Source organism: Aotus nancymaae, unplaced genomic scaffold, assembly GCF_030222135.1.
Source record: "Aotus nancymaae isolate 86718 unplaced genomic scaffold, 86718_ANA_hifiasm-v0.15.2.pri h1tg000040l, whole genome shotgun sequence".
NCBI classification, from domain to species: domain Eukaryota; kingdom Metazoa; phylum Chordata; class Mammalia; order Primates; family Aotidae; genus Aotus; species Aotus nancymaae.
Window position 1 is genome coordinate 116,156,925 of NW_026988454.1, and position 12,176 is coordinate 116,169,100.

The 12,176-nt window shown below is 42.3% G+C and overlaps 1 protein-coding gene across 4 annotated transcripts in view; it reads left to right on the plus strand.

The window, feature by feature from the left end:
• CLIC5 (chloride intracellular channel 5) overlaps nucleotides 1–12,176 on the plus strand; it is a 181,290-nt gene that overhangs the window by 121,659 nt on the left and 47,455 nt on the right. For all 4 annotated transcript variants that reach the window (XM_064360998.1, XM_064360999.1, XM_012448788.2 and 1 more), the window contains exons 2-3: nucleotides 4,461–4,570; nucleotides 10,672–10,797. In XM_064360998.1, the coding sequence (XP_064217068.1) occupies nucleotides 4,461–4,570; nucleotides 10,672–10,797 (236 nt within the window). The remainder of the gene's footprint in view (nucleotides 1–4,460; nucleotides 4,571–10,671; nucleotides 10,798–12,176) is intronic.

Below are 12,176 nucleotides of genomic sequence, written 5' to 3' on the forward strand. Positions count from 1 at the left end.
ATATTTTAAAAAATTAGCTGAGCATGGTGCCATGAACTCACATAGTTCCAGCTGTTTGGAAGGCTGAGATGGGAGGATTGCTTGAGCCTGGGAGGCAGAAGTTGCAGTGAGCTGAAATCGCTCCACTGCACTCCAAGACTGTGTGACAGAGCAAGACTGTTTCAAAAACCACGACAACCACAAAAAGCCCATATACCCCAACCAAATACCAAGAGATTAAATGTGGAAGCCAATCTATTAAGCCAGATGTTAAAGATTTTGTAAAAATATGAAACATCGCCACTCTTACTAAATTTCTTTTGTTTTTAGAAAATATACTTATTTTATGTTAAGATGTTATTTATGTTAATATGTAACACATTTATTACAGCAATTATATAAATGAATAAATAAATATTTAAATGTTTTAGCTTTAACTTACAACACAAAAATATCAATAACTATCATCCATATAAGCAAAACCTTTCTGGGATCCTCAATAATCTTTAAAAGCATAAAAGAATTCTAAGAGTAAAAAGTTTGAGAACCACGGTCTTAAATAAGTCTCCATTTTTCCACTTGAATTTACAAAATTGCAGGAAGTTATAGGTGCAATGGTTGAGGCCAAGAGGAGGTGACTTACCTAAGGTCATTCACGTGGTGAAGTAGAGGCAGAGATGGGTCTAGAACCACAGTCTCCAGCTAGTGTGCTACATAAATCAGGCTTGCCATGTATGTATGTATGTAGTGTGTATGCAGGTATTTTAGGTTGATTTTCAAAATGCCGGTGAGAGAATTTTGAGATCCTCAAGCCACAAAAAGGGAGGAACATCACCTTCCCCTCAACATGCATCCATTTAAACAGGCACTGAATATGAAGTAAGTTTTAGGTGCCTGTGCTTGTTGCTGCTGAAGACAAAGTAAATAAAACATCAACTATGTTTTGAGGGAACCAAGGTCATCATATATAGAGAGAGATCACATGAAAGGAACTATATAATAGCATACAATATGAAGTATCCAGCATATAACATACGACATGTAATCATACAGCCTATATAATTACATTATGCTACTACTACTGGTATTATCATATGGAATATTATATATGATATGATATTTTATAATAAGTTGTTATATACACTTTAGGAAACAGGAAGCACTTTGGGATTATAGCAGGCAATTCTGTTTATTTAAAGGCAATTCTGTTTTTTATTCTGCTTTATTAAAGCAGAATCGCGAGCTTGGGAAATTTGCCATTAGCTGTTAATATATATCATTGTCCTTTTGACACTTCTCTGATTGCATTAGTTTCCAAGAAATTGCTATACACAGTATAGCTGATAGGAGCAGAAATTGATTCTCTCACAGTTCTGGAGGCCAGAAGCTCAAAATCAAGGTGTGGGCAGAGCAAGACTCTCTCCAGAGGCTCCGAGGAAAAATCCCTTCTTGTCTCTTCCAGCTTTTGGTGTCTGCCACCAATCCTTGGCATTCATTGGCTTGTAGATACATCACTCCAATCTCTGTCTTTATCTTCACACGACTTTGTCCTCTGCATGTCTGTGCCCAAATTTCCCTCTTCTTATAAGGACACCAGTCATGTTGGGAGCCCATCCTAATCCAATACGACCTCATCTTACAGTTGATTCCACCTGCAAAGACCCTGTTGCCCAATAAGATCCCATTCACACATTCCAGGAGGGACATGAATTTGGAGGAACATGATTCAGCCTAGGACACTGCTTTTGTGCCAGTTCCCGGACCCCAGTGCTCAAAATCTCTCTGGAACAAAGTCTACCTGGGTTTTCCCTCACACTTTTTAGGGTATGGTGTCCAACTGAACCCCATCTGGTTATTCTCTGTTGATGTTTCAGATGGTTGTCACATTTAACCCATGAGTTTAACAATGTCTTAGAGCCACAAGGCTATTGGGTTTTGAAGGGGAATAGAGGAAGCTGAAAGAGGGACACCCAGACACTGGAGGTAAATGGTAGAATTCTCACATCTTTCTATTGGCCTTTGGCAATTTTTGTTTACTAAACCTGGAATCATAGTTAAATACGAGCTTAATAAGACATAATGAAAATGTAGGGAGCCATGAAGAACACCACACCCTACACTCCTGGCATAACTGATTGCACATGGACCAGAGGATGTCCATACAATTCAACACTAGCCCTACCAGCACCTGGAGAGAACATGTTACCTGGCTGGACCCTCAGGCTGGCTCCACGTGTGGCAGCTCAGAGCACTGGATCTCTAGCTAGACCACCTGGGTTCATCCTGGCTTCACCGCGATGATAACCTTAGGCCAGTTATTTCACTCTCTGTGCCTCAGTTTCCACATCTGTAAGAGCTGATAATATCTCACTTCACAGGCTCCTCATGAGAAACAAATAAGTTAATAATAGGTGTAAATCCTTTAGAACAATGCCTGACAATATAGACATAAGTTATTATTGTTAACTATATTATTATATGAATTTTTTATGTAGTTGAGAATTCCACTTTTCGCTAGTTCCTCCTTCAATTCCCTTATCCTCTTACCACCACCACCAGAGGAAACAGATAACAATATATGGATCTGGCTTCTGCTTTTGTTTTGCTTTTTTTCAATTCTCCTCTTGTTACTTCCACCGTAACGCCCTGGGGGAGTTTTTCCTGTGTTGGGATGTCTTAAAGTACCCAGAACATGGTACCTGTCAAGTGCTTCTTGAGAAGTTTTTGGGGAATTTACATCATAAACTCAAGTTAGCACCAAGTTATTATTAAATTGATAGCCACCTGTCTGGGCGTGTTTTATTGGTAACTGTAGCTCCGTGGGCAGGTGTGTCGCCCACACTGTGCCCTCCCACCTTTCCCATTTTATATAACAGTGTCCATGCTCTCTCAGGACTCAGAGGTGGGTCTGTTTCCAGCACAGGGGAAAAGTGAGAACTGAATAGAGTGGGGCTTTTGGGGTAGTTAAGAGGGAGGTAAGATAACTGTAATTTCATAGCAATTACATACAGCCAACACTGTCAAAGGTTCCAGTTTTCCATTATAAACCTGAGTCCCTGCTGGGAGCAATTTGCAAGGTAGAAATAAGCACACAATTAGGTTCTAATGTATGAAAGAAGGCATCACTGCCTCCCCATCTGAATGCCACAGCAAAACAAACCTCAAGGGGGAAAATAGTGTGCTGAGCTTCTGGAACGCGTTTGTTTTCGCCCTTTCTTTTGAAAAAGAAAAATCTCAGTAAGCCCCCATTCCTGCATGTTGGTTGGATTGTTTACAGCTTTGAGGAGTCTTCAGTACCCAGGCCCACACATGTCCTCCCTGTCAGTGGAATCCTGTAGCAGGCCACCTACGGGGACTATGGTTTCCAGGGCAGCCAACGTCAGAGTCTGGAGCAAGTGTTATTTCTTCCTCTAAGTACTATGTTGGGGGTCAATAAACAATCAGATGAAAATGAATTCTACAGAGACTGATTCTCCAACCTTTTTTGTTTATTCATATGTTTGCTTGAAATTAATTCTTTGTGAAATGTATGGATCTGCAGCCCACTCAGAAGTGCAGTAAAGATAGACTTGTTTTTCAGACCTAAAAAAGCCTACTATTTTGAGGAAGGAGAAATGAAATGACAGAAGTGCAAGAACACCCAATAATAATGTTGTTATTTTTATATTTATTCCTGTCTTATCCCCCAGCCCACCCTACAGAAGGCCATAAGCTCCTTGGAGGAATGCAATTTTGAATCTCTTGGGCAATTTTCTCCAGTGCCTTGCAGAGAACTGATAGTCAATATGTATTTGTTGAGTAAAAGTGTACTTTAACAAATGAATGGTTTATTGACAGCGAAGGCCAAGTACTAGCCAGCTAAGTGGTGTATTGATTAAAGCCTTGAACTTCCTGACTATCCTCCATATAGGGAGATGGGATCAAAGTCTGAGATATTTATATTCATGGCGTCCATGTGGAGCAAGGACCAAGAGGTGGGGGAGGGTAGACTACAGAGGAACATATTTTGGCTAGGTAGCCAAAGGAAAGCATTTCTAATTGTTAGAGCAATCCTCAGAATGAACTGCTTCCAGAGATATTAATACAAATGACTGGTCAGTGGAGATATTCAAGCAGAGACTAGAAGCTTACTTGGGAGTGTAGATGTTGGCATTCCAGTATCATTTGTGTCAGACTATGTGATGCTGCAGGTCTCGTTTTACCCCAAGATGCCAGGGTTCTATGATTTCATAAAGTTATGATTCTGCATAATCATCAAGTTCATTTCAGCAAGTATTTATTGAGCCTTTACATGGTGCTAGCCATTGCCCTCCATGGACATTAAAAAGACAAAGATGAATAATATCAGGCTACTGCCCTTTGAAGTTGATGGGACATGGTTTTAGTAAGCTCTTCTCAGACCTGCATTTGGGCGTTACAATCTTACGTTCCCCTTGCTAATTGCACCTGCCCACTCAGGACACCGGTTCTCTTCTTTCCAGGCTGGAATCGATGGGGAAAGCATTGGCAACTGTCCTTTCTCTCAGCGCCTCTTCATGATTCTCTGGCTGAAAGGAGTCGTGTTCAATGTCACCACTGTGGATCTGAAAAGGTAAAGTGCATTGCATTAATGAGGAGTATGTCTAGCTGCACAAACAGAGAACCTTCCATGAAGGTGGGCAAAAACCTTCCATGGCTCCCAGTAGCCCCTTGCTCACATTTCATTGTCCAGAACTGTGTCTCAATGTCTACTCTTAGCTACAAGAGAGTTTGCAAAGGCGAGCATCTCACTTGGTGCCCAGCACTTTACTGCCCTGATTAGCAATTTTTGATTAGCAAAGAAGAAGGAAGGATGGACATTGGCTATGCAACTAAGTGTTTGATGTACACAGATGAACACAGACATCTAAAACTATAGGATTAGTCATTTCAGTAGTACTAAGGCCACCATCCATGGAACGCTAGCAGGACTTCAGGTATGAGAGTCCAAGTCTTCAGGGAGTTGTGATCCAGACCCTTTCCCATGCTGTGTTCCCACATTTAGAAGTCCTTAGTGTGACAGCTCTAGATTACAGGCTTGGATGGAGAGTTACTACTGTTCTGTTTTTAAAGTGCAGTTTAATGACTTACAAACACCAGGAGCCACACTCTTTTCACTCCTACAGAATGTATTCTGTTTCCTGTCTTCCACCTGTTTAAATGTGGAACAGCTCGAGGCTCACTCCCTGAGTGTTCATCTTCTGCCTCTACCTTCATCCCTGGTGAGCTTGGCATATTCTCCTCGTCATCTTTATGTGAACTATTTTATATGCAGAGCCCTGTTATCATCTAGGTATTTCCACTTTTGTTATCATATATGCCTAACATTGTATACATCAATTTTCATCCTTTTCCTTTGAGTTGGGCTCTTCCTGAATTCCTTTTTTCTTCTATTTTCTAGCCACTAAACACTTCCTGCTCCTTTCTATTGCCACCTTCATTGTTGATCAGTAGCCAAGTCTAGAGCGTTCTATTGCATTCTCTCTTCCTTCAAACTCTCTTTTTCATTCTCAAAGCCTACACTTGATTCAAGTCTCACCACTGCCACCCCGATAGTCTCATTGTTCTTCAAGCTGGTCTTTATCCTTCCAGACTCACACATTCTCTCTCTTTTTCTCCTCTCTGACCCATCCTTTATATGATTCTAAGGTTATTCTTCCTAAAATAATGCTTTAATCAGGCCACTTTCATGATCAAAAAACCTTTGATGCTTTCCATTGTCCATGGAATTAATGCATCCAAAGCCCCGATTTGTCCTCTCCTTCATTCTTCCCAGCACTCTTTCCCAACGCTTCTCACCATGACCTGTCTGCTCTGTCAGGCTGGCCTACCTTCTGCTGTTCTTCTTCCTTCGCGCCTCCATCCCTTGGCTGAGCTGCATCCTCTGCCTAAAATAGCCCCTCTCTTCCTTCTTGTCCCTGGCTCCGGGCTGAGCTTCAGCCCCATCCCCTCTGTGAGACCTTCTCAAACCCACCCCACCACGCTCGCAAGCACACCTCTCAACCCAGCCTTCCTCCAGACTCACCCAGCACCTGTTGCTTACGTTGCTGTTGCCTTGTGTCATTATTTAGAGTTTCACAAAGTTATGATGTCTGTACCCCTAATGCTTTACAACCGGTGAATGCTTTCCCATTTAAAAAAAAAAATCACATAATGTATAATCCTGTGAAGAAGGTCTTACTTCTCTGTGTTATTTATACAAGGAAACTAAGACAGGTGTATTTAAATGATTCGCCGAAGGTGCCAACTAGAAATTAGAGAGGCTAAAAACTCCATCTCCTTGGTTCAAATACTATGCTCTTGGTAACACATTAGTTATGAAGTTTGTTTTGTCTTTCAGATGAGACCTTAAATCCCTCAAGAGCAGACCAGGATCATGTTTTAAGTTTCTTTGTATCCTCCATAGCAACCAGCTTTTTATAGGTCCTCAACTATCTTTCAAATAAATGAACTTGCATCCACTATGCAATTAGTGCCTGCAATAACTAAAGAAAGCAGGAGACTTCTGAAAGAGCAGCCTCTTTCAGTGGAGAATCAGAGGTGTTTGGATTGCCATGTGTGAGAGAGGACTTGTATGTTTGCTGGAGATGGAAGTGGGAAAGGGAACCACCTCTGCCCGCGTGCTTCAGATGCTTTGGTTCCTCCTTCATGAGATCACATCTGGTCCAGCCAACACCCCTTTGACGTAGTCCAGGCAAGTAGCACCACTCCAGTTTTACAGATAAGAAAATTTTCTTACTGTTTCTCACCACCCGCCCCCCAACCCACCAACACACATATTAATTTCTAAGAAAACTGATTTATTTTCCTGATACTACCCTTTAGTGACTGAATAATCTTGAACTTTTCAGTGCCTCAGTTTCCTCATCTGTATAATGGAGACAGTGTCTTTTTAGTCAATTGGATTATTGTGAGGATTTATCAAGGCAGGCCATGTAAAGCATTTGCAATCAGCCCTGTACCTGGCTCATAGCAAGAACTCCATGCGTGTTGGCTATTCTTAGGACTATCACTGGGTTCATGAAGCTGGCAATCCAGCAAGGAAAAGGAGACCAATACTCCTTACCTAGTTTATAAATCAGACCTGGCAACATGTCATCCCATGCTAATGATGTAGTCTCAACTATAAATGTTGAATCAGGGTCAACAAAGAGAGAGGGCTGCAACTCTAGCTAAGCATCGGTGGCCGTAGGCAGTACTTCCCAAGGGCGTCTGACAGGCCCAGGAAAAAACCTACCACCACCACCAGCACCACAAACACAACACATTCCTGTATCTTTTAAGCCACAGAGAGGTGACCAGGAGTGCACACATTGCTGCCTTGTGTCAGCTCTAAAAACCAGGAGCAAATAAAGAATGTCCCTTCATTGTCTAAAATGAGGGACATACACAAAGTAAACCCGGAGACTACGTAAATTAGATTTTAAAAATACTTTCCGTCTCAATTGTCTGAGTTCCAAGTGCCTCAGAATGCAGCTGGAGAGTGTATGTGTTTGGGGAGTGACATGGGAGTAGCACAGTAATTGAAATTCTTCTCTTCTCCTCCCAAACTGATTACGCCAGGAATTTGTTTCATTACAGACTCCTCTATCCCCACTGTTTACTTTTTTACAGTTTCTGCGTCTAATGTTTTCCACTCCCGACTCCCACAAGAAATGTGGCATTCTCAGAGAGAGCATTTGGGGTGAATCTGATGTTCCAGCCCCATCTTGCAAGTTGCCACCACTTTCCCTCCTCTCCCTCCTCTTTTTTTTTTAGTGTAACCCTCCCTTTTCCCATTTTCCCCAATCTGCCAACCCTTCTTCCCCTCGCTTTGCTCCATTCTTGCTCTTGCATTCTGACCAGCTGGCACAGACACAGAAGCACACCCTTGGGTATTCACAGGACCTACCCATGTCAAACACAAGGCCACTTCCCGTCCCACTGCACTTGGCCTTCCTGCAGGTAGTCAGTGTGTTCCCCAGTGCACGCCAGAAACGCCACTTAGCACTGCTGTGGGCTAAGGGCAGGAAGTTCAAATAATTATTCAGTTAATTAATTGTTCATTCATTCAATTGGGGCTGCATTCCAGATTTTCACCCACTTTTCCATCATCTAGCCCTTTCTTTCTGGGTAATTTAGGACTTTTGGGTCTCCTCTTTCCCAGGGGGAGAAATACACTGTTGGTTTGGTTATCTTAGATTTCTTTAAGTGTCTGACCCAGAAACCAACAGGCATACCAAAGAGCTTTCTGTCTTCTTAGGGACCAAATTTGCTGCCTATTTTATATATATACATATATATATAAACACCAGGTAGCCTACACACACACACACATATATACACACACACATATATATACATATGTGTGTGTGTATATATGTGTGTGTGTGTGTGTGTTACCTAAAAGATCCTACTGGGCCCAGCAAAGTTCGCTATAAAAAGAAATAACTTTCATAAACCAAGTGCTCTATTCGAATCCCCTCAGAAAGCAGAATTTGCATTTACTTAGAAAATACATTGTTTTCAACTTAAGATAATATTTAAGTAACTGCATAATTTTAAAAACTAGGCACAATTTCTGACTCCTAGAAGATTTTTGATGTATGTATGTTGAACAGAATTTTTAAATGTTTCAAGAAAAATAACTTCTTTCTACTAAACCTAGAAGCATCATAGTCACATTTGGAGAATAATAGCGGATGCTTGAATTAAGTTAAAATACTGTAAAAGGTAGACTGTGGTGGAGCATGAATACCACAGCAGTGGGGTTGCCTCCTGGTTCTCCCCACATTCAACTGAAAGCAGAAAGCCTTCATAACTGGATTGACGTTTTTACCAATTTCAGACCAACCTTTGACTTCTAATTTTGCAGCTAAATTAAATTTTAAATTTAAAATGTATGATTTTCTGTTGTTGTGTTATTATTATTGCTTTGAGACTGAGTCTCACTCTGTCACCCAGGCTTGAGTGCAGAGGTGCCATCAGTGGCTCACAACTGCCTCGAACTCCTGGGCTCAAGCAATCTTCCTGCTTCAATCTCCCAAGCAGTTGGGACTGCAAGTACTGCCTTCATGCTCAGCTAATTTTTTATGGTTTTTGTAAAGATGGGGTCTCGCTATGTTGCCCAGGCTGGTCTCAAACTCCTGGGCTCAAGCGATTCTTCCCTTGTCAGCTTCCCAAAGTGGTGGGATTACAGGCATGAGTCACTGCCAGTGGCTAAAAAATGCAGGCTTTATTTATGTAGCCATTAAAAATATGTATCTGCTGAGGGCTTCCTATATGCCAGGCATGGTTCTGGGTCTTTTGCCTCATGGAGCTTGAATTGTAAGGCTTTCTCTCAGTTATCTTCTTACTCAGCAATAGGAGGTTCTTGGTGCAGAATCCTCGGTAGTAGCCTACCTGGTGTTTGTGGAGGAATAATCTTAGCAATAAGAAGACTTTTGAAACAAATGTCTTCATTTAATAGTTTTCAATCTAATAGTTTATTTTCATGGCTACCCAAAGGTCATATCAGGGGCTGTTTCAAGAAAAGTATTTTGTGGACAGTGACAAGGCTGATCAATGTTAGACATTGGTTATTAGATATTAAAATATAAATTACACACAACAGAAGCATCTAACTTGAACAAATGGCCCAAACTCTCAATTTTTTTTGTATCTGGAGATATGTATTAGAAGAAAACTGTGATCTAATTAATTAAATTTTAAAGTATGAAATTTTGTGTAGTGCGTTTTTGTTAGGCAGATTAGTGAAAGAGCTTTTTTTTTTTTTGAGTCTTGCTCTTGTTGCCTAGACTGGAGTGCAATGGCGTTTTCTGGGATTACTACAAACTCTACCTCCCCAGTTCAAGCAATTTTCCTGCCTCAGCCTCCCAAGTAGCTGGGTTTACAGGCATGTGCTACCACACCCGGCTAATTTTTTATTTTTAGTAGAGACGGGGTTTCTCCATGTTGGTCAGACTGATCTCAAACTCCTGACCTCAGGTGATCCACCCGCCTCAGCCTCCCAATGTGCTGGAGTTACAGGTGTGAGCCACCGTGCCCCGCCTGAAGAGCTTTTAAAAGCAAAACCCCAGCCGGGCGTGGTGGCTCACGCCTATAATCCCAGCACTTTGGGAGGCCAAGGCGGGTGGATCACGAGGTCAAGAGATCGAGACCATCCTGGTCAACATGGTGAAACTCTGTCTCTACTAAATAATTAGCTGGGCACGGTGGCGTGCGCCTGTAGTCCCAGCTACTCAGGAGGCTGAGGCAGGAGAATTGCTCGAACCCAGAAGGTGGAGGTTGCAGTGAGCCGAGATCACGCCATTGCACTCCAGCCTGGGTGACAAGAGTGAAACTCTGTCTCAAAAAAAAAAAAAAAGCAAAACCCCACCTCTACCCTGGGTAATTAAAGCTTGGATCTGACTTAGATAATCACCTGGATTCTCTCCACTTTTTCAACAGCACTCAACTCCTTCACCTTGACTTGTTCTTCTCTGGTTGACTCCACTGGACGCACTTCCTGGGTCACATCACATTCTTTCAGAGCTTCCTCCAACCTCCCCTGCCCTACACCATACACCATAAATCTGTTTCCCCTGAAAGACATGTTGGATAGCCCAGGGAATCTAAGTTACAATCCATCTTAGGTTTCCCAGAACAGGAAGCACCCTGCTGTAAGACAACACCTGAATCTCACTCTCTCTACAGAAAGCCAGCCGACCTGCACAACCTAGCCCCTGGCACGCACCCGCCCTTCCTGACCTTCAACGGGGATGTGAAGACAGATGTCAATAAGATTGAGGAGTTCCTGGAGGAGACCTTGACCCCTGAAAAGTAAGGATCTGTGTCTTTCCGAGCTGTTGAAATGGGAAGGGTTCATACCGGATCTACAAAGGCCTGGTGTTAACTTTGAGCAGATCCATTTCCAAAGGAACCTCAGCAGTCCAGAGAACAGGACCCTCTCTTCAAAGAGAGAGCTGGGACCCCCAGAGGGTTGCCAATCTCAAAACAGCTCCATGAAATCCACTCAAGAGTAGATATGGCCTATGAAGCAGAGCCAGTGATTCCCACCTACACAGAGTGATTTTAGGAGCCCTGGGACACCACACCTCCCTTGCCCCAGTATGTCCCCCTCTCTCCAACTCACTTTGCTTGGAAGACCTTGAAGTGGGGGAAAAGTTTCCTTCATTTCAGAACCAGAGCTGAAAGTCTGCCAGAATGAAAAGAAGTCAGGAAAGGCCAGTGACTTCAAACAACATCCAGGTTCTCATACCTGACCAAATCTGGTCTGACTCCAAGCGGCTCCTCTATTACAAACAGGTTCAGGGCGAGTATAGACCAGAGAGCTCTAAGTTTTTTTGGGTGACATGTCGCTACTATTAGAAAAGAGCAGTAAAAAGAAGACTGATCACTTCTAAAATTTCCTAAAGCTAGACCTGTTCTTTAAAGAATACTGTGATCGGGGATTAAAATAATCACAATTTTTGAAAAACACTAGAAAAAAAATATTACATATAGAGTGAGGCATGGACTTTATCCTGTAAGGTATTATCCTGTAGTGAATTCCGTGGGGTATCTGGAAAGGGATTAAGCACAGCAGGTGGGAGTCCCTTTTAAGACCTACTTTAGAGGTTGAGGGAAGCCGGTATCCTAGAGGACCGTGAAGCTGGAGATAGAGGAATTAATTTCAGGAAGCCGCTGGTGACCGTCCAGGCAGAACAGAATGAAGGACTGAGACAAGGCAGGGCAAGAAAATCGGGGGAGAGGAGAAGGAAGGGTTCAGGACATACCAAGTGGGTAAAGTAAGTGGGATTTGACTACTAAAAACCACCATCTTGCATTTATTTTAAAGTTTTATTTATTTATCAGCACTTTCATAGCCTTCATTTTGTGTCAGGCACCATTCACCACACTTAGCTAATGTGATTCATTTCATCCTTCCAGCAGCCTTGGAAGGTAGGTACTATCATTAACCTCATTTCACAATCAGGGCAGGGAGAGATTAAGTCGCTTACCCAGGGTTGCACATCTAGTGAATTGCTGTTAAAAAAATTAAAACTCCCAGTCATGCTCCAGTCAATCCTTAAACAATCATACATTCTTCCTTAAAAATATTCTTTGCCGTCCATATTGAGACAGTTTATTTTCACACTGAGAGTGGAAAGCCACCTGAAGCCCATTGGAAGCAGCTGAGTATAGACTTTAAATAAGTG